This window comes from Monodelphis domestica, chromosome 3, assembly GCF_027887165.1.
Source record: "Monodelphis domestica isolate mMonDom1 chromosome 3, mMonDom1.pri, whole genome shotgun sequence".
NCBI classification, from domain to species: Eukaryota; Metazoa; Chordata; class Mammalia; order Didelphimorphia; family Didelphidae; genus Monodelphis; species Monodelphis domestica.
This window is the reverse complement of record NC_077229.1, coordinates 81527260-81552703: the sequence shown is the minus strand read 5'-3', so window position 1 is coordinate 81552703 and position 25444 is coordinate 81527260. Positions and strand designations below refer to the sequence as shown.

The 25444-nt window shown below is 39.7% G+C and overlaps 1 protein-coding gene across 1 annotated transcript in view; it reads left to right on the top strand.

Annotated features, from left to right (window-relative positions):
* NWD1 (NACHT and WD repeat domain containing 1) overlaps positions 1–25444 on the top strand; it is a 54181-nt gene that overhangs the window by 19991 nt on the left and 8746 nt on the right. The window contains exons 8-13 of the mRNA XM_007489749.2: positions 265–473; positions 3143–3415; positions 6043–6133; positions 16855–17009; positions 17849–18125; positions 19812–20362. Of these exons, the coding sequence (XP_007489811.2) occupies positions 265–473; positions 3143–3415; positions 6043–6133; positions 16855–17009; positions 17849–18125; positions 19812–20362 (1556 nt within the window). The remainder of the gene's footprint in view (positions 1–264; positions 474–3142; positions 3416–6042; positions 6134–16854; positions 17010–17848; positions 18126–19811; positions 20363–25444) is intronic.

Sequence of the window (25444 nt, the reverse complement as noted above, 5' to 3'; positions counted from 1 at the left end):
GAAGGAAATGGCAAACAGAATCTTTGTCAAGAAAACCCCAAATGGGGTCACAAAGAGTCAGAAAGGGCTGAACAACAAAAATGCTTGCAATACCTACCTTATTGGGCAGTTCAAAAGAGTTAATGTATACAGGAGGCTTTGCCAACGTTAAAATACTCTATTAATGCTATTATTATGGCCATTTGTTTGAGAGCTGTTGGCACTTCTGGTTGTTGACATTTTAACATATCTCAAGTGTTGTGAATGTTCTGTCTTGTGCTTTAGGAGAGGTGAGGTGCGTGAAAACATTTGGAGAAGGCATTTATGCCATCTCTGCTTCCAAGGACCGAACACTACGCACATGGAATTTAGTTTCTGGAAAGGAGAAGTATGTCATTCAGAATGGCATCTCTGCTGATCCCAGAGAGCCACATTTCTGTTGTCTTCATGTGGATGAAAAGAATAAAGTTGTGTATTCATCATCTAGTTCAAAGGTACTGGGAACATGAATCATCAAATCATGGGACCTGTTAGCACATTTCAGGAGGCAGGGCAGGTGATGTGTGATGTAGTATCGCCTCCTGTACCCTGTCAAATAATCTCCTCTTTAATCTTCAAACTCTATCTATTGGTTTCCTCCCTGCTCCTAACAAAAATATTTGAGTCTCCCTATTCTTTAAACTTTTATTTTCCATCCTAGAATTAATACCAAGTATTGGTTCCAAGGGCTAGGCAATTGGGGTTAAGTGACTTGCCCAGGGTCACATAGCTAGGAAGTATCTAAGGCCACATTTGAATCCAGAACCTCCCATCTCCAAGCATGGCTCTCTATCCACTGAGCCACCCAGCTGCCCTTTCTATTCTTTAAAAACCCCTTATTTAACTCTCCCATTCCCATAAACTATTGCCCTGTATCTCTTTGCCCTTTCCTAGTTTAATACTAGACAAATCTGCCTATGCTCTATGCCTGTGCTTCTCACTCACTTCCCAATGGTCAGCAATCATACTTTACTGAAACTGTTCCCTCTAGTTAACAATGATCTTTAAAATAATAATTTACTATTGTTTTTTCATAGAATAAAATTTTCCCTGTTCCCTCCCACAGAGCCATCTCTTATGCCAACAAGAACTTATTATTATTATTTTTTTAAAGCCTTACCTTTCATCTTAGATCAATACTATGTATTGGTTCCAAGGCAGAAGAGTGGTAAAAGCTAGGCAATGGGGGTCAAGTGACTTGCCCAGGGTCACACAGCTGGGAAGTGTCTGAGGCCAGATTTGAACCTAGGACCTTCTGTCTCTGGGCCTGGCTCTCAATCCACTGAGCTACCTAGCTGCCCCCAAGAACTTATTTTTCTTTAAAAAAAAAAAAAAGAGGAGGTGGGAAAAAACAGCAAAATTGTTCAATTAAGCAAAAATGTAGACAGCATATGTAATATTTCCACAGACCTCCCACTTTTGTAAAATAATTGTTTGATGGTTTCAGTCCAAATGAGGAAGTAGCAGCAACCAGACCCTGTTTACCTCTGTTTCCTCATCTGTACCGAAACAACTGAATAACAATTATACTTTGTAATTTTGCAATATTCATTCTCAATTGTTTCATGGTTACTGTTCAGTCCATTTTGTTGTAGCCATCCTATATACCATTTTCTTGTCTCTGTTTTACTTGTGTTCAGCTTATCTGTCTTTCTTTGTGTCTCTTTATGATAGTTGTCATTCCTTATAACAAAGTAATATTCCATTATATGTATGTATCACAATTTGTTTAGCCATTTCCCAACTGATGAACATCTACTTCCAATGGCCTCTTAATTGCCCACTGATGGCCTTTTCTCAGTTCTCATCCATCCCTGCCTCTAGGAAGCACTTAATTCTGTCGATTCCCCTCTCCCCTCTTAGATATCGTCTCCTCTGTAGGTTTTTCTGATATGGTCTCTCTTGATTCTCCCCCTGCTTGCCTGACTGCAGCCTCTTTGCTGTATCTTCACCCCAATGACTGTGGCTATGCCCAGGTTTTGTTCTGGGTACTTTTCTCTTTATATTCTCTCTCAGTGCGCTCATTAGCTCTCATGCATTTAATGGTCATTTCTCTATGCATTTGATAGCTAACACTGACAGCTAACAGTCCTTAATTTGAACCAGACACTATGGAAAGTGCTTTAGATATTATTACCTCATTTAATCTTCAAGACTATTAGGGGAGGTATGGGTTATTAGCACAATTTTACAGTTGAGGAAACTGAGCCAAAGGTTAAGTGACTTGCTCAGGGTGACACAACTAGTCAGTGGCTGATTTGGACTTGAACTAGTCTTCTTGACCCCAGCCCCATTACTAACCACTGTACTATTAGCGGTCTGTCTCCCAGATCTATATATCCAGCTTTAATCTCTTTCTCAAGTTTTAGTCCCATCATCAGTTATTAGAAGATATAAACTGAATATACCAAAGGCATCAACAGAATTCATTCTTTTCTTCTCCAAACACCATCATCCAGCCTTCTAGTCACCAGCATTCACAATGTCTAAGGGGCTAGTCCAAATTGGTCACATTGCTACGGGTCCCCATTGGTTCCCTGCTGAATCTTAGCTCAGATTAACCTTGAGAGACTTTTATATCTGAGAATATGGTTCTGACAACCCATCTTTCAACTCTGACAGAGACAGTTGACTAACAACCAGCAGAAAAAGGTAGCTGGGGGCATCTGGATGGCTCAGTGGGTTAAGAGCTAGGCCTAGAGATGGAAGGTCCTGGGTTCAAACCTGGTCTCAGACACTTAGTTGTATGACTCTGGGTAAGTCACTTAACTCCCGTTACCTAGTCTTTACCACTCTTCTGCCTTGAAACCAATATTGATTTTAAGACAGAAGTTAGGGGGAAACTGGGTGGCTCAGTGGATTGAGAGTCAGGCCTAAAGATGGGAGGTCCTGGGTTCAAATTTGACCTCAGATCTTCTCTCTATGTGTGATCCCGGGCAAGTCACTTAATCCCCATTGCCTAGCCCTTACCCCTCTTTTGCCTTGGAACCACAACATAGTATTGATTCTGAGATGGAAGGTGAAGATTTTTTTTTAAAAGAAAAAGGTAGGCACTTGCATTTGATGAGGGGAGGGCCTTTGTTCAGGCCACAGGCTGATTGTTTTCTTTTCATCATTCTTTTAGGTAAATGCATGGAACCTGGAAACTGCAGAAGCCATTTTCCACATTATGGGTGATGCACAGGATCCCTGGGTGTGGGCCACAGTGTTTTCTTCCAGCTCAGGGATTGTGACGTTGTCTAAAGAAGGATTTGTGAGTACCTGGGATGCTCGCACTGGAAAATCCAGATCAAAGAATCACCTCTCCAGTATGAAGGAAGAAGCCTTAACTAGTGGGGCCTCACTTCAGAAGCAGGGCCGGATCATCGTTGGCTTCAGTAGTGGCTCTCTCTTATTGGTATGTATCTTTGGTGACTGTTATCATTAGTTCCCCAATAAAAATGAGTGGCCTGAGTAGCTGTTGGGATGATAAGCTATATATCTTAGACATGTTGTTTAATATGAAAGAAAGAACATTGGAGTATAAAGTCCCGAATTTGAGCCCTGCTGTAAATGAGCCATTCTCCCCTTCCGGTCTCAATTTCTTTGTTATATAAAATGAAGGGTTGGTCTCTAAACCCTCTTCAATCTCTGATATTCCATGCTTTCCTTTCTAAGGCTCCTCCTAACTCCAGCATCCCATGTTCTGAAGTCCCTTCTGTTCCTGGCATTTTGTATTCTAAGGTCCCTCCCTGCTCTGACATTCTAGGTTCTAAGGTCTTTTCTAAGTGACATTCTAAGCTCTTAGATTTCTCTCAGGGCTGAAATGTAAAGTTCTAAGGTAATTTCTAGCTTTGACAACCTAGCAGCACCCTAATTCTGCATAGGACTGTTGTCAGGATCAAATGAGAAAAGACATGTGAGTACTTTGTCAAAATAGGTCTAAAAATCATTAGGAAGGTAGTACCATTGTACTTTCCTATCATATAAAAAGAGTCCATTTCTATGAAACAGAAAAGGGAAGGAGAAAGGCATTACAAACCTATTAGTCCATATTAATACAACAAATCATAGACTAACAATGATTACCCTGTGGAAGGCACTTTCCTCACAAACCTGAGAGGGAGGTGATATCAATATTCCTATTTTAGAAATGAAGAAACCGAGGATCACAGAGTTCAAAAATCTTGCCCAGTCATATTTATAGCATTAGAGCTCAGATTAGAAGAGCTTTCCAAATGCCAAACCCAGGATTTCTTCAATTCTATAAGATGCCACAGTAAATGACCAGAACTCACTACTTCTAATCACATACCCAGGGAGTAAAACTTCTTTATACTATCCTTGGCTGGAAAGTTCCTTACCTTTTAGGATAGATAACAACTTTGATAGTTAGAAAATACATCTAAGATTGAGGTAAAATCAGTCTCCCTGTAAATGTTGTTCAATTATATCCAACTTTTTGTGACCCTTTAATGGGGTTTTCTTTGGAAAGATGCTGGAGTGGTTTGGCATTTCCTTAAACAGGGGATTAGGCAAAAAAGAGGTTAAGTGACTTGCCCAAGACACAGTGAGTGTCTGAGGCTAGATTTGAACTCGGGTCTTTCTGACTCCAAGCCCAGCAGTCTATCCACTGAGCCCCTTACCTGTTTCTCCCTATAATTAGCATTATAAAATCAAAGGATCTTAGGGTTGAAAAGTTCTTAAAAAGCCATTTAATGAAACCCTTTCTGAGGCAAGGATAAATAACAACACTCTTGACAAGGACTTGTTTGGCTCTGCTTGCATAGATCCAGTGTCAGGGCACTCATTACTTGAGGCAGTATGATATGGTGGAAAGAATGACAGACATCACAATTGTTCACAACTGACCCCTGATTGGTCCCCTCAGTTATGGTACCATATTGAATCAAAATAAGTTGCGTTAAACTCAGGGATCAGTGTTGGCAGCCTTGGGCTTTGAATAACCGCACAGATATTTGTTCTGAGAGGGATGGCAAAAAAAAAAACGAACTGGATTTTTCTTTTTTTTTTGTCAGAAAAGATATCTATCTATCTATCTATCTATCTATCTATCTATCTATCTATCTATCTATCTATCTATAATATGTCTATGTATTACACAATATATAGATTAGCTATATTATTATACTAGATATCCAATATATATAACATATTAGATATATAATACATCTATATATTTGTAATAAATGTTTACTAAGAACATATACACAAGAGCAGTCAATGCACAAAGGTCTTGAGCACAGTTTGCTTTCTCCTTTTTTGAAAGGAGGATTTCCCCTTTTATAATTCCAGGGTCCAGACTTGAAGGTGATGGTTCCCTCTTTCACTTTTAACTTGATCTAGAAGGGATTTTTCAGGGCTCTCTTATAAGAGGCAAGTCTTCCTTGCTACTAACAACAATGTAATGATCCAGAACAATTTTGCGGGATTTAGGAGAAAGAACACTCTCCATCTCCAGAGAAAGAACGTTGGAATAGAAATGCAGATGAAAACATATGATTTCTCTCTTGTTTATTTGGGTATATGATTTGGGGTTTTGATCCTATAAGATTATTCATTTACAAAAATGAATAATATGGAAGTAAGTTTTGAGTGATAACACATGTATAACCCAGTAGAATTGCTTGTCAACTCCAGGAGGGAGGAGGGAAGAAGGGAGGGAAACAACATGAATCATGTAACCTTGGAAAACTTATGTGTAGATTTGTTACTGGAATAAAATAAAGAATTTTTAAAAAGAGGCAGGTTTTGGAGGAAAATGGTAGAGGAGGGGAAACAGTATCATCTCATTCCTGGCTAGGTATGAGGTAAGTCCTAGGAGCCAGTAAAGAATACTTATCTTGCAAGGCTTGTTAGTTTGGTGAAATCACTTGGGAGTGAAGTAGGGTCCAACTTCTCATTGTGATGCCTATGGTAAGGGGTCTTAATCTGTCATTGCATGGAAAATCCCCTGCAATGGATCCTCTGGGAAGTACATTCAAAATTTTGCTGTTCATCTCCCTCTACTTTCCCCCCAAACAGATCTCCCCTCAAGGAAGCAGTCTGATGGAAAAAGTCCCCACTGCTGTGCAGCTTCTGGTAGTTTCAGAAGATGAATCTCTTCTTGCTGCAGGTACAGAATGACTCTGATTCTCTGGCCTGACAATGAAACTCTTCCCTCCCGCTCTGTCTGTCTTTCTCTCTCTGTGTATGGATATGTGTATGAATATACATACATGCACACACACAATATTTATCATTTCAACTTCTCATCCATTATTTCCTTTAATTCTTACAACAGTCCTATTTGAGGGATAAGGAAGGGATTATTGTGTCCATTTTACAGGTGAGGAAACAGAGGCACAGAAAAGGGAATTGAACTGTCCATATTTGAATGGCCTAGAGGTGGCAGAATTGGGATTTGAACCTAGGTCTTCTGGTTAAGTCCACAGCTATTTTGAATCCAATGAAGTTTTTAGCTTTTAAGGAAAGGGGTTGGGATAAGATGGCCTGTTTCTAGAGGATATTGAGTCTAACTTTGGAAACACCTAGATTGGCTCTCCACGGTTATCTATGAAGAGTGCGTCTAGTGTGATGAACTTTTCAAACACAGATGGGCAGGAAGAATAGAGTGGATTTTTGTAGTTCCACAAAAAACGACATTGCAAAATTTAGGTGCCACGATGAAATTTCTAGGTGCCCCAGTAATCTAGCCCCTAGGACCTACCAAATTCTTTAAACATTCCACAAAATGCCCTTTGGTGGGAGCAAAAATTTCAAACAACACAAAAAGATTATAAAAGAATTGGAATAAAAATGTTCAGTCCTATTCTACTAACTGTTATTGGTTTCTACTGACAATTTTTATTTCAATTTAACCAAACAAAATGTAAGTTCACATTTATATAAAGCTTTAAAATATAAAAATCATCAGAGTATTGTAGTATTCTGGATAAAAGTACTTTATGAATACTTTAAGTATGTTTGGATTTATCATCTCATTAATGTGGGATTTTTCTCTTATAGTTCAGATCATGGCACATCCAAACTTTCTCATTCCCTGCAACTCTTGTTCATAACTGCTGATAAATCCTCTACTGGGTGCCTAGCCAGCCTTGGTCTTAGCTCTCTGTTTTGAGGCCAATCAGAACATATATTTTGGTTCTGCTGCTTATCTGTGTAACTTTATTTTATTTTTTTTAAACCTTTGCTTTCCATCATAGAATCAAAACTGGCTCTTGGCTCTAAGACAGAAGAGAGGTAAGGGCTAGACAATGGGGGTTAAGCAACTTGCCTAGTTCCTTGTTGGATTAGCTTGGCGAACCCAAGAGAGAAGTATAGACAGCCTTATAAGTTTTACCCTGCCAAGGAACATGACTGAATAGCATTTCATAAGATGATTGATATATGCAAATCTGCTCTAGGTTTTGTACACAGGAAAACAAAGCTATGGGAAGAATATCTGTTTATTTCATATGAGTTTCACAGTTAAGAAGTGTCTGAGGTCAGATTTGAACCTAGGACCTTCTGTCTCTGGGTCTGGCTCTCAATCTATCATGCTATCTGAGTTACTTGACCTCTCTGTAATTCAGTTCCCTCATCTATAAAATCAAGGAATTGGATTAGATGACTTTTAAATAGTTCTTTCAGCTCTTGGTCTATGGTTGTATGAATTGAATCTTTCTGCCTAACAGCTCTTCAAATACATTACCTTCAGGGGTAATGATCATGTCAGAGGAGGTAGGAGGGAGGGAGTTAGAAGAAGAAAGAACTCCATGTTCTGCTATTTCCAGAGTAATCTCAACCTGGTCAAGCTCTACAAAAGTCCTCCCTTCACACATATCATTCACTTGAGCTCAGCCTTCTTAAAATGGAAGAGGAAGAACTTAATGAAAATCATTTGATTGGCTTCGAGGAGGGCATTTAAGGTCTGTGGTCTCTATGGGCAGACCTCTGCCACGGTCATAAATACCATGAAGTAGAATGCTCTTCACATGGTTAGTTCTAAATAATTATTTGATGAATTGCATTAAATCTGTTAAATTGGAAGGGGATGAGTGGAGCTGGAAAGCTAGTTATTTGGCAGCTAACAAAGTATAAAGGAGTTTCTTGTAAAATGTGGTATTTGGAGCTGTAGTTCTCTAAGTCCATTACTGACTCAGAATCCTCAGCTTAAAGGGACCCCATAAATCATCTAGTCTCACCTCTTCATCTTACAAGTGAGACTGGGGCCCGAGGCGGGGGTGGGGGGGTGGGGGAAGACTTGTCCAAAATCACACAGATAGTCTAATACCAGAGCTGGAAGTCAAACCCAGGCTTTCGATGTTCAACATCAGTGTTTTTTCCCTGGTTCTTACCCCATTTACCAGCACCCTCCTTTTCTAGGTGATTAAAATAAAACCCAAAGAATCAAATAGGAGCAACTGGTCGTAGAGAATATAATGTTAAGAATGGGGCATGGTAAATAATCTAATTTTTCCTAGAGTAAATCAGTCAAAATCATTTATTAAGCACTTCAATATATGCTAGGCACTGTACTAAGCTCTGGGGTTACAAAAGAAAGGCAACAAAATCTAGCAGCTGCTTATGAGGTGCTCACATTCTCTATGAGGAGAGAACATAAACAAATACATAAGACAAGAATAGTGGCCGAGCGGTCAAGAATAATGTTGGTTTTATTGTTCAGTCATTTTGATCATTTCAGTACTGTGTGACTTTTCATAATCTCATTTAGGATTTTCTTGGCAAAGACAGTTCCTTCTTCAGCTCATTTTACAGATGAAACTGAAGCAAGCAGGGTTAAGTGACTTGCCCAAGGGTTACACAGCTAGTACCCCTCAGAGGCCAAATCAGAACTCAGGAAGATGTATTTTCCTGACTACAGGCCTGAAACTCTATCCACTGTGTCCCAAGAATAATAATTATAGCTACGAATAGCTAGCATTTATATGGCACTTTAAATATTTTACAAATATCTCACTGAATTTTTATCTCTGAGATTATTATCTCCATTTTACAGATAAAGAAACGGGTTGAGTAAGGTTGTCACTTGTTCAGGGTTGGTCACACAGCTAAGTTAGGCCAGATTTGAATTCAGTTGTTCCTGGTTCCAGGTCTAGCATTCTATCCACAAGCCACTTTGCTGCTTCCAGAGGGAGAATGAGGATTGACAACCATTAGACTTGACAATTGGGAGATCATTGGCAACTTGGAAGAGAGAAGTTTCAGTTGAATGACGATGTCAGATACCAGCTTGTAAAGAGTTTAGGAGCAAATGGAGGCACCTAGTGTAGACAACATTCATTTTTTAAAATAAACTTGAATTTGTTTTTAAATAAAAGGAGAGGAGAGATATAAGATGGTAGCTACTGGGGATGTTGGGATCAAGTTTTTTGTTTTTGTTTCTATAAGGATAGAGGACAGTTATAGGATAAGGTAATACTGGAAAGGCAATTTGGCAACAGATTTGGGAGGATCTTTTCATGGTGCCAATTTTTTTAAAACCTTTACCTTCCATCTTGGAATCAATACTGTGTATTGGTTCCAAGGCAGAAGAGTGGTAAGGACTAGGCAATGGGGGTCAAGTGACTTGCCCAGGGTCACACACCTAGGAAATCTAGGAATACTGTGTTTTGGTTCCAAGGCAGAAGAGTGGTAAGGGCTAGGCAATAGGGGTTAAGTGTCTTGCCCAGGGTCACAGAGCTAGGAAGTGTCTGAGGTCAGATTTGAACCTAGGACCTCCCATCTCTAGGCCTGGCATGGTGCCAATTTTAAATAGATTTTACTCTCCAGGACAAGAATTGGATTTCTACTTGTAATGATAAAATACAATGCTGTTCATTTTCCCCCCTCTGCACACATTCAAATATTTAGAATGTCCAGATTTATGTACGTAACCCAAGTTCCAAAGCCCATTGGCATGGGAGTCTTTCTTTCTCAGTGGAGTTGAATGCCCTACCCTACATGAGGGGTGGGGCAGAGTTGGCTTAAATATTACTTTTAAATTACCACTGCCTTGGCTATAAATTTGAGTTCTTCAATTTTTGAAAAGCTATGTGGAATGCTCTATCTTTGGCTTTGTTTAAGTCAGCTTCTTTAATGGTGGATCCAGAAGAAGCACCTTTGGATGTGGCTACTCGACCACTTAGGAATCCATCAGCTGCACTTCCTGGCATGCTCTTTCAACTCTGGGACAGTTTCATACTGATGAGGTTGCAGACCTTCTTCCATTCTTTCTATTGATACTCTAATTTTTCCTTCTCAGCAGTCTGGTTCTTGTCCAGTTAGTTGATTATTTTGTTCTATTTATCAAGGACCTTCTGTTTGACTTCATCGCCAATTTTACCTTGGAGTTTCTCGCCCTCCACTGTAGCTCTTTTGTTGAAAGCATAAGATTTTGAGTATTTTTTCAGAAGATACCTTGTCTCTCTGCTTCTCATCTTCAGCTTTATTTTTCTCCATTTCCTGGACCATACGATCAATATTTTCTTTGCTTAGATGACCATTGTTATTGGAGATGGTGGTTTTATTCTCCTCATCTGTGCTCTTATCCATAGCAGATACATTGAAGATGCCATTTTCATCAATGTCAAAGGTTATTTCTGAGGAAGACCCCTCAGATCAGGGGAAATTCCTTTGAGCTCAAACTTGCCAAGCAAGATGTTATCCTTTGTTGTCTCACTTTTGCCAATCTGCATAATCATATTAGCTGATTGAATGAATAGGTAGTAAAGATCTGTGTTTGTCCAGGAAGGAAGGTGGTATTTGTGTTTGATGAGAATTATCATAAGTCCATCAGCAATATCAAGGGAAAGAGAAGCGACATTCAAAAGCAGCAAGTGCTGAACTTTCTCAGAATTATCTCTGGACAAGATGGCAGCCTGGATAGATGCATCATAAGCAATGGTCTCATCAGGATTTATGCTCTTGTTTAGTTCCTTGCCACTGAAGAAGTCTTGCAGTAGAACCTGGATTTCATAGATATGAATGGAACCACTCACCGAAACAATGTAATGAATCTATGACTTATACCTTAGGGCCTTTTTCCTGGGTCTCAGTATTCCAGAGAAGAAATCAGAATTTGGCTCTTCAAATTGGGCATGGGCAATAGAGTATTAGCAGTTGATACCTTCATAAACTAAGTCAATCTCAATACTGTCTGGGAATTGGAAGAGAGCTTTCCATGTTCATAGGAAAATGTAGTCATCAGACAACCCTCTTGTTATCATTGATGTCCTTCTTGTATTTTGCCTGAACTCAGCATTGGAATGGTTGACAATATGGTTGTCAAAGTCTTCTCCTACCCAGGAGGGTATCCCTAGGTGTGGACTTGACTTCAAAGATGCCTTCTTCATTGGTAAGAATGAAGACACTGACAGTTCATCTCTAACATCAACAATGAACACATTTCTTTCAGCAGTGATCTTTTTGTCTCAGTCAATTTTGTAGCAGCAGTTGGTTCATTGAAGATTCTGAGCACATTGAAATCAGTGATGGTTTCAGCATCTTTAGTGGTCTGACACTGGGAATCATTGAAATTGGCTGGTACTGTGACCACTTCATTTTTAACAATCTTCCCAAGGCAAGCTTTGGGAATTTCTGTCATCTTGGTCAAGACTAGATATTTCTTCTGGATAGAAGTTTTTCTCCTTTGGCCTATCTGTGTCATCCGCCACCACGAAAAGCCAATGAGTCATGTCTGACTACACAATTGCATTATCAAATCAGTGATCAGTCAGACTTTTTGCATCAAAGACTGTGTTGGTGGGATTCATTGCAACTTAATTCTTTGCAAGGATCATTGATGAAACATTTTGTCAGTGAGAGTAACATAGCATGGGGTGGTCCTGTTTCCCTGGTCATTAGCAACGACCTCTACTTTACCATGCTGGATGATTCCCACACACAAGTCAGTGGCGCCAAGATCAGTGACAATTGTGGGTCCCTTCAAAGTGGTTGCTGGGAAATTGAGTTCATTGCTGACTGATGAGAAGCAAGAAGGGCTGCTGCTGCTCTGAGAAAAAACCCAGGAGGGTCTAAAATGCTGGGGGAAAGAGTTTAAATTTCACTTACTTGGTATCAAGGAGGCACCATAGAGTTTTTAGCAAAGAATGACATGACCAGATCAAAAGAAAAAGAAAAAGCATGTAAAGAATGGACTCTGCCTGGGATAAAGTGCAAGTGGGAAGACCAATTGGAATTCTATTTTGGTACTTCAAGTGAGTAGAAATGAGGTCCTATACTAGGACAGTAAAGGCTAAAAGGTGGGAAATAGATGGAAAGAATATTACAGAGACACAATTAACATGAATTGGCAGCTGATTCAGGATAACAGGTGACAGAAAAGAGAGATAACACCAATGTTTCAAGCACAGGAGACTGGTGAATGCTCTTTCCATGATAATTCCTTAACTGGTAACTCATAAGAGGTCAAATCTTTTCTTATAAATGGAGGAAGGTAAAGCCTCTCATATACACAACAAAAGAAATGACGCCTATAAATGAGCTTATCTGAACCTTGCTAGAATGACACATGTGGCATCTCAGATTAAAGATATGAAGTAGGAGATAAGTCAGTCAAGAAACACTCAACAAGAATTAAGTGCTTACTGTGTGCCAGGAATGGTGCTAAGCACTGGGGATATAAATACAAGCAAAAAGAAAGACAATATTTGCCCTCAAGGAGCTTATATTCCAATGGGTTTTGACTGCTGATTTTTGGTATGATCTTCCTTCCTCTATATTAAAAAAATAATGGAACCAGGGCAGCTAGGTAGCATAGTGAATAGTGTACCAGGCCTGGTGTTGGGAGGACCTGGGCTCAAATCTAGACTCAGATGCTTCTTAGCTGTATTACCCTGGGCAAGTCACTTAATTCCAATTGCCCGGCCCTTACTATTCTTTTGCCTTGGCATTGATACTTAGTATATTGGTTCTAAGCCAGAAAGTAAAAATTTTTTTAAAAAGGAATCATCATCATCATCTAGGATCCCTATAGAGAGCTTTAGCTTATCTTACAGCGCTTTGAAGTTTACAAAGTGATCTTACAAAAACTGTAGGAGATAGGAAAAGCATTATTATCCCCACTGGGTTGATGAAGGGGCTATGCCTCTATGCAGTTCTTTACATTCTTCCCTGGATCTGTCATTTTCTCCCCCATTTATGCTTTAAAGTCTGGCTCAAATATCACCTCCTCCAGGAAGCCTTCTATGATTTCCTTCAGCATCTCAGATGAAAGGTATCACGTAGCAGATGAGAAGTTTATGTCCTATTGCTGTATTCCCTTCACATGAAGAAGCATGGCATCTGGATTCATCATTTCCTAGGATTTACCACTGGAAAGAAAACCAGAGATTTTTATCCTAATCCAACCTCTTGACTTTGCAGATAAGGGAACTAAGACTCATCAAGCTTGAATGACTCCCTTAAGGCCAAATAGGCAGAAACAACAAAATCAGAATTCAAACCCAAGTCTCCTGACTCCTTCTGAATCCTAAACCATTACCCCTGAGAATATTATCATAAACTTCTCAGCCAGATATTAAAGGCCTTCACAGTAGGCTTCATCCCACTTTTCCAACTTTATCTTACATTGTTCCCCTTCAGTTCTTCTATGTTTAGCCCCAATAAAGTTTTGCTTTTCCTTAGTCAAATGCCCTGGTTTCTTCTTCTAGGCTTTTGCTAGCACTAATTTCTTTGCCTGGAATTCCTTTTCTCTTACTGTGTTCAAATGGCACCTTGTCTAGGAAGCCTTCCCTATTTACCTGTCAAAAATATTCTTTTTCTGAATTGCTGTTAGGATCTTATGTAATATTCCTTCCACTAAAGCTCTAGAAGGGATGTTGATTATCTATTAACTTCCTGTTGATAGTTCTGTGTCCACCACGGTCCCAAGACAAAGTTAGTACATAGCAAGTTATTTTATCAACAAAATCTGCCTTTTCTCTCCCCCACCCCCAATTAAAAAAAAACAACAAAACTTTTCCCTTGGTTCCAAGGCAGAAGAGGGGTAAGGACCAGACAATCAGGATTAACTGACTTGCCTAGAGCTAGGAAATGTCTAAGGTCAAATTTTAATCCAGGACCACCCATCTCCAGCCATGTCTCTATCCACTGAGCCTCTTAGCAGCTCCTCTTTCTTTTCCTTTTGTTCCTCCATTTCCAACTGGAAACAAAAGAAAAACAAATCTGTCACAAACATTCGCAGTCAAGTTGATGAAGAGATGGAGGGCGAAGTGCAGAGGAGGAATAGAAACATTCAAGGATCATGAGTCCGGCAATTTATTACTCACAGACATGGAAGTGTGTAGCTCTCCTGCCCTTCAGTCCCATGGGCAAGCACAGGCATACTAAGACATACTAGAATGATTCTTAGGGCTTCTATCTAATTAGAATTCCTCTATGACCCTTGATGATTATTGAGTTCAGAGGAACACGTGTATCATCCACATATTAGAATGTAAACAGTATGTCTTTGCTTAGTCCATTATCTTTGTTCATTTGTGTTTACCTTTTTATGCCTCTTGTGTTTGAACTTTGGGTTCTACATATCTCTGGTCTTTTCATCAGGAAAGCTTAAAAGTCCTTTATTTCATTAAAACTCCATTCCCCTCCCCTTTTTGATTATACTCAGCTTTACTGGGTTGTTATTCTTCACTTTAAGCCTATATATATCCTTTGTCTCTGAAATATATTCTAAACTCTTTGATTCTTCATAATGGTGCCTAATAATACTTGCATTTTCTTTTCTTTTTTTCTTTTTGGAGTATTTATTCTTTGACTTGGAAGCTCTGGGTTTTGGTGATAATGTTTCAAGGAATTTTAATTTTGGGATTTTTTTTTTTTTAGGAAAGAACCAGTGAGTTCCTTCTAGTTCCACTTTTTTGTTTGGTTTTAAGAGATCCAGGCAGTTTTCTTTTAAGATTTCTTGAAATAGGGATGTCCAAGGTTCTAATTTTGGTCATAGCTTTCAGAGAATCCAATGATTCTAAGATTTTTTTCCCCTTGATCTATTTATCAAATCAATTGGTTTGTTTTTGTTTTTCCATGAGATAACTTGCATTTTCTTCTCATTTTTCAATCTTTTGTCCTTGTTTTAACATATCCTGTCTAATAGAATCCTTGACTTCTTTTTGGTAAGTTCAAATTTTCAGGGACTTTGATGTTTGGGCAAGGTTTTGTACTTCTTGAGCCAAGCTATTAACTCTTTTCAATTCTTTCTTCCAAATCTCCCATTTCTTTTTCAATATTTTCCTCTAGTGCTTTCATTTAATTTGTAAAAACTTCTTAAACTTAAAAAAAACTTATGCTCAATCTTCTTCTGGAATTCTATTTGAATTTGTGCCCAATATGTTGTTGTTTTTTTTTTTGAGGCTTTGCTTATAGTCCTATTTTTCTCACTTTGTGATGTGTCCCTGTCATCTTAATTTTAGGTTGGGGATTTGTTGTTGTTGTTGTTGTTTGCTCCTTCTTCTAGCCTCCTTTCTGACTTTGAACCTGATGTTGGGGTCAGGATCTTTACATATTTGGAGGAAATGTCTGGACTAGTGCTACTGCTGCTTTTTTGGAGGTTGTATTATGTTATTCCTGGATCTCAGAGGAAGCTGAGGATTGGGACCTGCAAACTTTCAGTGCTTCCAAAGTGGTCTGATCCAGAATAGTCTGATAATTTCTCTCCTGGTCTGACCCTACAAGTTCCCAATCTAGGTTTGGGCTTAAACAACAGCAGAATGCTGCTGTACTCAATCATGTTCACTCATCTGGGAAGCTGTGCTGATTCAGAGTGACAGAACTGCAAGCTTCTTTTTGATCTGGGACTCCTGCTCTAGTTATTCACCTGTAGGCTTCAGACTTGCCTGGAAATTGGAAGTGAGACTCTGCTCTGTTTCTGAAGGCAGAGCCACATTGCTGATGCTTGCCTCTGAACTTTCTCCTCTCTTGGTACACTGGCTAGGGCCTGCAACCATTACTTATCCAGGATGTCACCTCTGAGCACAGGTTCCTTTGTCAATCCATCCTGGATCTGTGACCCAGAATTAGGTAGTGAGTGACAAAGCTGCCAGCTGGTACCTTTTTCTACATTGGCATGAGGCCACTATGCCTCAGTATGGGTCTAGGACTTCCTTTTGTTCTGGGGCACAACCTCTCCCTGTATTTAAGTACTTTGCTTGGTAGTTTCTGGCCAGAGCCATCTCCAGTATTCACAGAACTCTCTGCCTCCCTATGCTGATCTGGGCTGGAAAGAAAAGGACTCACTATAGCTTTTTTCTTGGATTTCCCCAGCAAGATTTGTTCTGGTACATTTTCTAGATTTGGGGGGGAAGATTTGGGGTGGAGAGTTTGCCATTACTCTATCTTGACTTTCCCCCTCCATAACAGGTTCTTTTTTAAATTCTTACTTTCTGTCTTAGAAACAATTCTAAGGGCTAAGTGGCTTGTCCAGAGTCACATAGCTAGGAAGCATCTGAGACCAGATTTGAGTCTAGGTCCTCCTGACTTGAGGTCTAGTGCTCTATTCACCTCATTCTTTTTTTTTTTAAACCCTTACCTTCCATCTTGGAGTCAATACTGTGTATTAGCTCCAAGGCAGAAGAGTGGTAAGGGCTAGGCAATGGGGGTTAAGTGATTTGCCCAGGGTCACACAGCTGGGAAGTATCTGAGGCCAGATTTGAACCTAGGACCTCCCGTCTCTAGGCCTGACTCTCAATCCACTGAGCCACCTAGCTGCCCCCTCACCTCATTCTTAATAAGCATTTAATGAAGTCATATTGTTAAAACACTTCGCAAACCTTGAAGTGTAACATAAATGTTAGTTATCATTATTTACTGAGTTGATTTGAACTACTGTTGTTTTAGGTTTTGGAAAACATGTTCGAGTATTTTTGGCAGATTCAAAGGGATTTCATAGATTCATGGCCATAGATCTCGAACATGAGAACACAGTGGAAGCAGCTGTTATTGGTCATGATAACAACGTGATTGTCACTGGGTCTCTTGATGCCTTCATCCAGGTAAGAGAGCAAGAATGCTTGGTACTAAAGGTTGACTTTGGCTTCTCAACAGCCCAAGGCCATGGTAGGATAGTTATGAATGATTCAGGTGTTATAAAGGATAGAAAAGGTTATGTAAAATATCCAAGAGAGTTAAAAATGATCCATTCCTGGTTTTCCAAGATCATAGAAAATCAGAACTGGGAAGAACCTTAGAGGTCATCTTGTCCAATTTCCTCATTTTATTTTTGGAAGAATTTTTACTCCAGTCTGAATTGGATCAAGTCCAGAGTAGAGGTGCCACCCTCATGGGTACATGAGACTCATAGGTCTAAACCAGATTAAAATGTTCCTGGGAAATATTTAACAAAATTACAAAATCCCAGTAAAACACAGATAATGTTGATATTTGATTTTCCAAGTCAATATGTGATCAATCACAGGGATCCTTATGTATGGTTTAGTGGCCCCCTTTTCTATTTGTTTGATACCACTAGTTCAGAGAGTCAGGGCCAGGGGAGAGAAGGGCTAGGTGTGGATGGCTCCCCTAAGGAGGTCAAAGCCTTTCACACACCCCCAGCCCAACTTTGAAGAACCCACCCTGCTGACATATCAATTTTCCCATATGTCTCCCTTTTTATGCTTTTCTCCTTCCCTTCATCTCTGATGAGAAGCTTGTACCTGACTCATCCTCTGATCTAGGCAGAATAATGCTTATATGTCCAAGCCTTACTCTACTAACTCTCATTCCCAAACTCCTCACTGACCTTTCCAGATTCACACGATTGAACAATGTTTTAGTGTCCAGGCATTTAACAGAATATTTGACTCTGCTTATTCCTACCCTTGATTTTTCTCAGGTGTGGAGTCTGTCAGAGCAGGGGACCCTCCTAGATATTTTTGATGGCATGGGAACTCCAGTGAACATGCTGGCTTGCTGTGGAAACACTCTCATTTCTGCCTCACGGGATTCAGCATCATTTAGAGTTTGGGATCTTGCTTATACTCGGAAACACAAACTCTCATCCCCTTTTTTGGACCGCACTGGCTGTGCTACAGTGTCTCACAATGGAAACTATGTCTACTTCCCCAAAATAGGAGACAAAAACAAAATCATGGTCTGGGACTCTGTGGAAGGTTGGTAAAATGTCATATGAAATTTAATTGACAGGTAAACCACAAGGTCACAGAAGCTGAGATTTAAAATTGAAAGGGACCTTAGAGACCATCTAGTTTGACCTCTTCATTTTACAGATGAGGAAACTGAGGACTAGAGAGGGCAAATGACTTGCCCAAGGTCATGGAGGTAGTAGGTGACAGAATTAGGATATGAATCCAGTTCTTCTGATTACAAATATGGTACTCCACTGAACTATACTGTATATACTCCAGAAGGGCAATGCTGGGAGAAACCTTAGGATGGAGAACATACAGCTAGAAACAGCCTTAAAACATAGATGTTAGACATGGAGGGCCCTTAGAATGCAAGATGTTAGGGCTGAGAAGACTCTTAGAACCCAGAATATTAAAACTGGGAAGACCCTTAGAACCCAGGATGTGAGAACTAGGCCAGCCCTTAGAATATCAGAATATCAGAACTGGGAAGACCATTAGAACACAGAGTGTCAGAGCTGTGTAACAAGGGAATCACTTTAAAAGACTGATATATATTAATTTAAGGTCGCCAAGGAATCAGCTATGTAATTCCTAATTGAAAAACTCAAGTCAGCCGTCAGCCTTTTTTGGAGTTTAATTACAATAAGAGTAAGAAAGGAATTAGAGATAGAGAGAGAGAAAAAGGAGAGAAGGAAATAGGGCTTAAATACCCCTTCTGTTTAGGCTGGGCCAAAAGGCCCAAGCCCTTAGATAGCTGGGGCAAAGAAAAGAGATCAGTCCCTATCACTCACGTGACCAAAATGGAGAAACAGTCTCAGAGGCCCCCACCTTCAGCTTCCTTCAGCGCAAGCTTCTCCGAGTCCACCGCAATCACCCCGACCAAAACTCCTCAACCTCCTCCAGCTTCAGACCCTCCTATCTTTAAGGAAACCATCCAAGTTCCTCCTCCCAGTTCTCCCATCTACCAATCCTGTTCATCAATTTCCCTGTGCCAATGGAGGCTCTAGCTTAACCCAGGACTGCCCAGAGGTTTCTGGCTTTTGCACATGTCTGTTGAAGGTCATATTTTCAAATGATTAAATCTTTGATCCTTTGCTACAGCCCTTTCTAAATCCTGTTAACTTGAGTAGGGTAGAGATTGGAATAATTAAATTTTGATCTAGGCTGCAGCCCTTACTCAATCCTATTAGGACTGAATAGGGTGGAGATTTATTCCAAGTATCTCCATTGTATCAATTCTAAAATCAATCAAGACTCAAAGAAATTCCTGTTCTATGCTTAAGCATAGGTCAAAGTCCTTTCCATTGTTCAGCAAAGGGTTTCTGTCCTAAAGTAATCTTAAGAAGGGAAGAGAAAGAACCTCCCATGCCAATGGAGTTCCCATTCTAATAGACTATCAGTAAGAAATTTTCCAAGTATGAAATATCCCAATGGTGAAATTTCCAACATTTATAAGTCTAAGGAAATTTGAGGTTTACAGCTGGGAGGACCCTTTAGAACTCTGGATGGTCAGCTTTTTTGGCAGAAGCTGAAGTTCAGAATAATCACATGGTTGGCCTGAGCTCATGTAAACAAGTTAATAGCAGAACCAGAACTAGCACCCAGGTCTCCTGATTCTCGCGGTTGCACTCTTCACCCAGACCACTCTGTCTCTCATTTGAATGGGAAACAAAGCTGCTGCTAATGCAAAGACTGTCTTTATTTCAGGGGAAGACCATGATATCCTAGATGCCTCCAATGAAGTGCGATGCTTGGAAGTTGCCGAGCAGATGAAGTTGCTCTTTGCTGGGCTGATCTCAGGGACAGTCCTAGTGTTTCCCTTGAACTCTAGGCAGGATGTTATGTGCATCCCACCCCCAGAAGCCAAGAAATCTGTCAGATGCATGGCCCTGAGTAGAGGGGAAGAACGGCTGGTCATTGCCTATGACAACATAGTGTTAGTGATGGATATTAGGCCAGAAGATCCCTACCCAGTAATTGATGGACCTACATACACATTTTACACTCAGCTTCCTGCTACGATATCAAGTATAGGTGTTCTCACCAACTACCGGGTAGTCTATGGCATGACCAATGGAGACCTGTTTCTTTATGAGTGTGCAAAATCCAAAGTTTCCCCATTAGAAGTCCCCCAAGGCAAAGTTACTTGTTTAGACATCAGCCACAAAGAGCAATGGGCAGTAAGCAGTTCTCAGGAGTCTCTGCTGTACCTTTGGGACCTAGAACTCTGCAAATGGAAACACATGCTGACCTATGAGGTAGGCCTTAATCCTTAAAGAACCTAAGGTGTAATTACTCAAAATAATAATAATGATGATGGTGGTGGTCATAGTAACAAGAGTAGCAGTTCACATTTGTGTACTACTTTTAGTCTTTCAAAGCACTTCCCTCAAAATCTTTACAAAATAGCAGTGTAAATATTATTTCCCCTGTTATACAGATAGGAGGTTACTGGTTTGCTGAGACATCAAACTGTGTGACTGCCTACTGTCAGGGGCCTGGAACTTCTGAAAGGGTCACAGAACACCATAATCTCAGAGATGAAAGGAACTTTGGAAGTCATCCAGTCCAACTGATTTAATTCTTATTTTCCTTTATGATTCCTTGTAGGTTTCACTTTCTCTGTGATCCTTTTTCTTCTCTATGAATAGATTATATACTTAAAAAAATCTTTATGTTTCATCTTAGAATCAATTCTGTGTATTGGTTCCAAGGTAAAAGAGCAATAAGGGCTTGGCAATTGGGGTTAAGTGATGTGTTCAGGGTTCCACAGCTAGGAAGTGTCTGAGGCCAAATTTGAACCCAGGATCTCCTGTCTCCAGGCCAGGATCTCTCTCCACTGAGCCACCTCATTGCCCTTGAGTGTATACTCTTAAAAGAAATTAAGTTCACTAAGAATAGGGGTTGCTTAATGTTTGTGTTTATGCCCCCAGACTCTAGTATAGTGATTTGCACAAAGTAAATATGTAATAGTTTTTCACTTTAATTGAACTGATCAAGGATCCTCTCTATAACCTAAACAGGGAGAATGATCATCATCCAGTCTTTTTTTATTCAATGACTCCTTCTGAAAGGTATTCCATTAGAGCTGGAGACAATCCATCCTAATTTTGTATAGCTATAATTATCAGGGCAGCTAGGTGACAGTCTAGTTTCAGATACTTACTATGTGACCCTGGGCAAGACTACTTAACACTCTTTGCCTCAGTTTCCTCATCTGTAAAATGAGCTGGAAAATGGCAACCCACTTCAATATTTGCCAAGAAAACTGCAAATGGGGTCACAAAGAGTTGGACTTGTGTGAATAACAACAATGATTATTAGGAAGTTTTCCCCTACATCAACTTTATTTTTATTTTTTTAAACCCTCACCTTCCATCTTAGAATCAATACTGTGTATGGGTTTTAAGACAGAAGAGAAGTAAGGGCTGGGCAGTGGGGGTTAAGTGACTTGCCCCGGGTCACACAGCTAGGAAGTGTCTGAGGCTAGATTTGACCCAGGATCTCCCATCTCTGTGCCTGGCTCTCAATCCACTGAGTCACCTAGATGCACTCCCTACATCAACTTTAAGTCTTTCTCTATAATTTCTTCCTACAGGATAATTTCTTCCCACAGTTCCTAGTTTTGCCATTTGCATCCAAAGACAGTAAGTTTAAAGTCTCTTCCATATGACAGCCCTTGAAGACCACTATTGCATCCCTACTATATTTTCTCTACCTGGGTTAAACATTCCTCCTTTTCCCAGGTGATCCTTATAGAGTATGACCTCAAGGTCCTTCACCATCCTGGTAGATCTTTGTATACTCTCCAACTCATCAGTGTCCCTTGTTATATGTCCCAGAATTGAATAGTATACTTCAGATGTGATTTGATTAAAACAGCAAGACTATCAATTCCCTCTTTTTTGGATACTGTTTCTCTTAACAATGACCAAAGTTGGAATGAACTCTTTTTGGCAGCCATATCACACAATTGACTTATAATAAGCTTCAAGACCACTCTAAAACTCCCAAGTCTTCTTCAGATGAACTTTTCTATTTATCCACATTCCCCAATCTTTTACTTTTGAAATTGATTTTTGTGTTTAACTATGATGCTTTACATGTATCTCTACTAAACTTTATTTTATATTTGCCCCCAAATTTTAGCTCATTGGGCATCTTTTTGGGTTCTGATGCTGCCATCCGTTGTATCAGCTATGTTACCCACTTTTGTCTTATTTGGTAATTTCATAAGCATATTGCTTATTTATACCTTTTTATAGGTCATTGGTTTAAAAAAAAACCACACACAGGACCAAGAATGGATTCTTGGAACAATACATTACATACTTCCTTCCAAACTAATATTAAATCCTTAATGACTTTTTGGGTCTGACCATTCAACCTGCTCTCAACAATAACTGTAGTACTGTATAACCAACATCTCTCTACCTTTTTTTCAGGGGCAGCATAAGAGAGTTTGCCAAGTGCTTTACTAAAATCTTGATAAATGACATTATAGCATTCCCCTGATCTAACACTTTAGTTACCCTGTCAAAATTTTTAGAAATGAATTTAGTCTGAGAGGCAGTAAGGTGGCTCAGATGATGGAGAGTCAGGCTTAGAGATGGGAGGTCCTGGGTTCAAATGTGACCTCAGATACTTTCTAGTTGTGTGACAATGGGCAGGTCACTTAACCCCCATTGCCTAGCCTTTACTGCTCTTCTGTTTGGAACCGATACACAGTATTGATTCTAAGTCAAAGGGTAAGAGTTAAAAAAATGGGGTTGGTCTGGCATAACCTGTTTTTGCTGAGTAATACCAATTCTTTGGAATTACTCCTTCCATTTAATAATATATTTTGCCAGGAATCAGCCTCAAGTCAGGCTCACTGACCTATAGTTTGCATATTTCTTTTCTCATTTATAGAAATTGAGATAACATTTCCTCTTTACCAGTGGAAGTGTGGCAAATCTCCAATCCTTCGTGACTTTCAAAGATCACAAACAGTGACTCAGGAATAATATATGCCAGTTCTTATAGTACCTTGAAATTCAGTTAATCTGGACCTGGTGACAAAGTCATTAAGGTGCTCTCTTACTATTAGTATTTATGTTGGCTTTCAACTCTGTTATCAGCCAGCTCTGACCCAGACACATTTGAAAGAATAGTGAAGATCAAGAAAGAGCTATTGCTGACCTCGTGACACAGTCTGATCCACAATACTTACCCCTAAGACAAAAACACTGGAGGACACAGAGAAAACCACTGAAATTGCCTTAAATTCTCTACCAGGCAGCAGACTAAGCTATTGCTCTCCTCTCTCCTTTAGGGATAATCAGATCCATTACTAGCAATTTTGGTCCCAGGGAAATGGAAAAACACCTTTAAAATTTTTTTAATTTGTTTTATTTTTTACCCACATTGTTCATTTTTGTGAGTAATATAAAACCAAAACCTCAAAACATACGCCCCCAATTGAAAAAGTATTTGCTTTCATCTGCATTCCTATTCCAATGGTTCTTTCTCTGGAGGTGGATGGCATTCTTAGTCCTAAATCCCTCAGAATTGTCCTGAGTCTTTGTATGGCTGAGAGTAGCCAAGTCTATCACAGTTGATCATTCCATAATATTGCTGTTACTGAGTACAACATTCTCCTGGTTCTGCATCAATTCACGTAGGTGTTTCCAGATCTTTCTGAAATCATCCTGTTTATCATTCCTTTTAGCACAATATATTACATCACCCTCATATACCACAGTTTGTTCAGACACTCCCCAATTGATGGACATCCCCTCAATTTCCAATTCTTTGCCATCACAAAAAGAGCAGCTATAAATATTTTTGTACAAGTAGGTCTCCCCCCCCACCCCCCCAGTTTTCTTTATCTCTTTGGGATATAGCTCTAGTAGTGGTATTATTGGATCAAAAGGCATGTACTGTTTTATAGGCCTTTGGGCATAGTTCCAAAATTGCCCTCCAGAATGGATGGAGAAGTTCACATCTCCACCAGCAAAGTATTAGTGTTCCAATTTTGCCACTCCAACATTTATCATTTCTCTTTACTGTCCTATTGGGGGAAAAACATCTTTAGGTCAATTTTTTTAACCCTTACCTTTTGTCTTAGAGTCAATACTGTTATTGGCTCTAAGGCAGAAGAGTGATAAGGGCTAGGCAATGGGGGTTAAGTGACCTGCCTAGGAAGTGTCTGGGGTCAAATTTGAACCCAGGACCTCCCATCTCTGGGCCCAACTCTCAATCCACTGAGTCACCCAGCTGCCCCTTTTAGGCCAACTTTTAAAGACCAATTAAGCTGGGGAGTGTATTATAAGTCTTTCAGTATGGAGAAGGAAAGAGCTCATCTAGGGTTCAGTCACCAGGAATGGAGGTATTAGGAAGTTGATAAGTACTACTAGTAATATTTTAATTTTGCTGGACTCTAACTTCTGTCAGAGATGACAAAATTTGGGTTTCCTGGGACAAAACCTTGATTACCCTCCTCATTGAGAATTGCAACCACAGTATGCTAGACCAGCTTAGGTGAACCATTCCAGAAATTCTGGCTCTACCTGATTTTTCCTGATGCCAGCAGGTAGATTTTAGAATGGGACAGAAGCAGCCTACTCCATCAGTGCTATTGGCAGCAACAGCAGCTTTTTGGCTCCCATGTTTCAAATGTCTCATCTCCCTGATTGTAGTAACACTTAATAAGTGAGGCAGATTTAGAATAGTTACATTGTAGTCAACTTATATCTATATCTGTAAATGAAAAGGACTGAAGAAAAAAGGGGAATGCTAGTCCTTCATCTAAGTTTATTGGCTTAAAAATGTTATTTACTTAATTGGAAATGTCCCTGATGTAAAAACACCTTGTAGTTTCAGTCAATCATTATCTATTTAATTGGTGACTTACTATTAATCTTTGTTGTTTAGTTGTGCCTAACTCTTTGTGACCCTATTTGAGGTTTCCTTGGCAAAAATACTGGAGTAGTTTGCCAATTTTTTCCCTAGCTCATTTTACATATGAGGAAACTGAGGCAAAGGGTTACATGACTAGCTAAGGTCATACACCTTAGGAAGATGAGTCTTCCTGACTCCAGGCCTGGTACTTTATCTACTGTACTCTCTAGCCGTCCCATCTATGGGCAGCTATCAGCATGTTATAATATTCTACCGACTGGCAGAAGGATTACTTCCCTGGAAAGGTAATGTGATTGATGGATGGAGCACTAGAGGCCCAGGTTAAAATTCTAACATTAACCAACTATATGATCTTTGGCAAATTACCCAGTCTTGCTATGACTCAATTTCTTTATTTATAAAATGAGAAAATAATACTGAGAAAATCATGTTAGGAT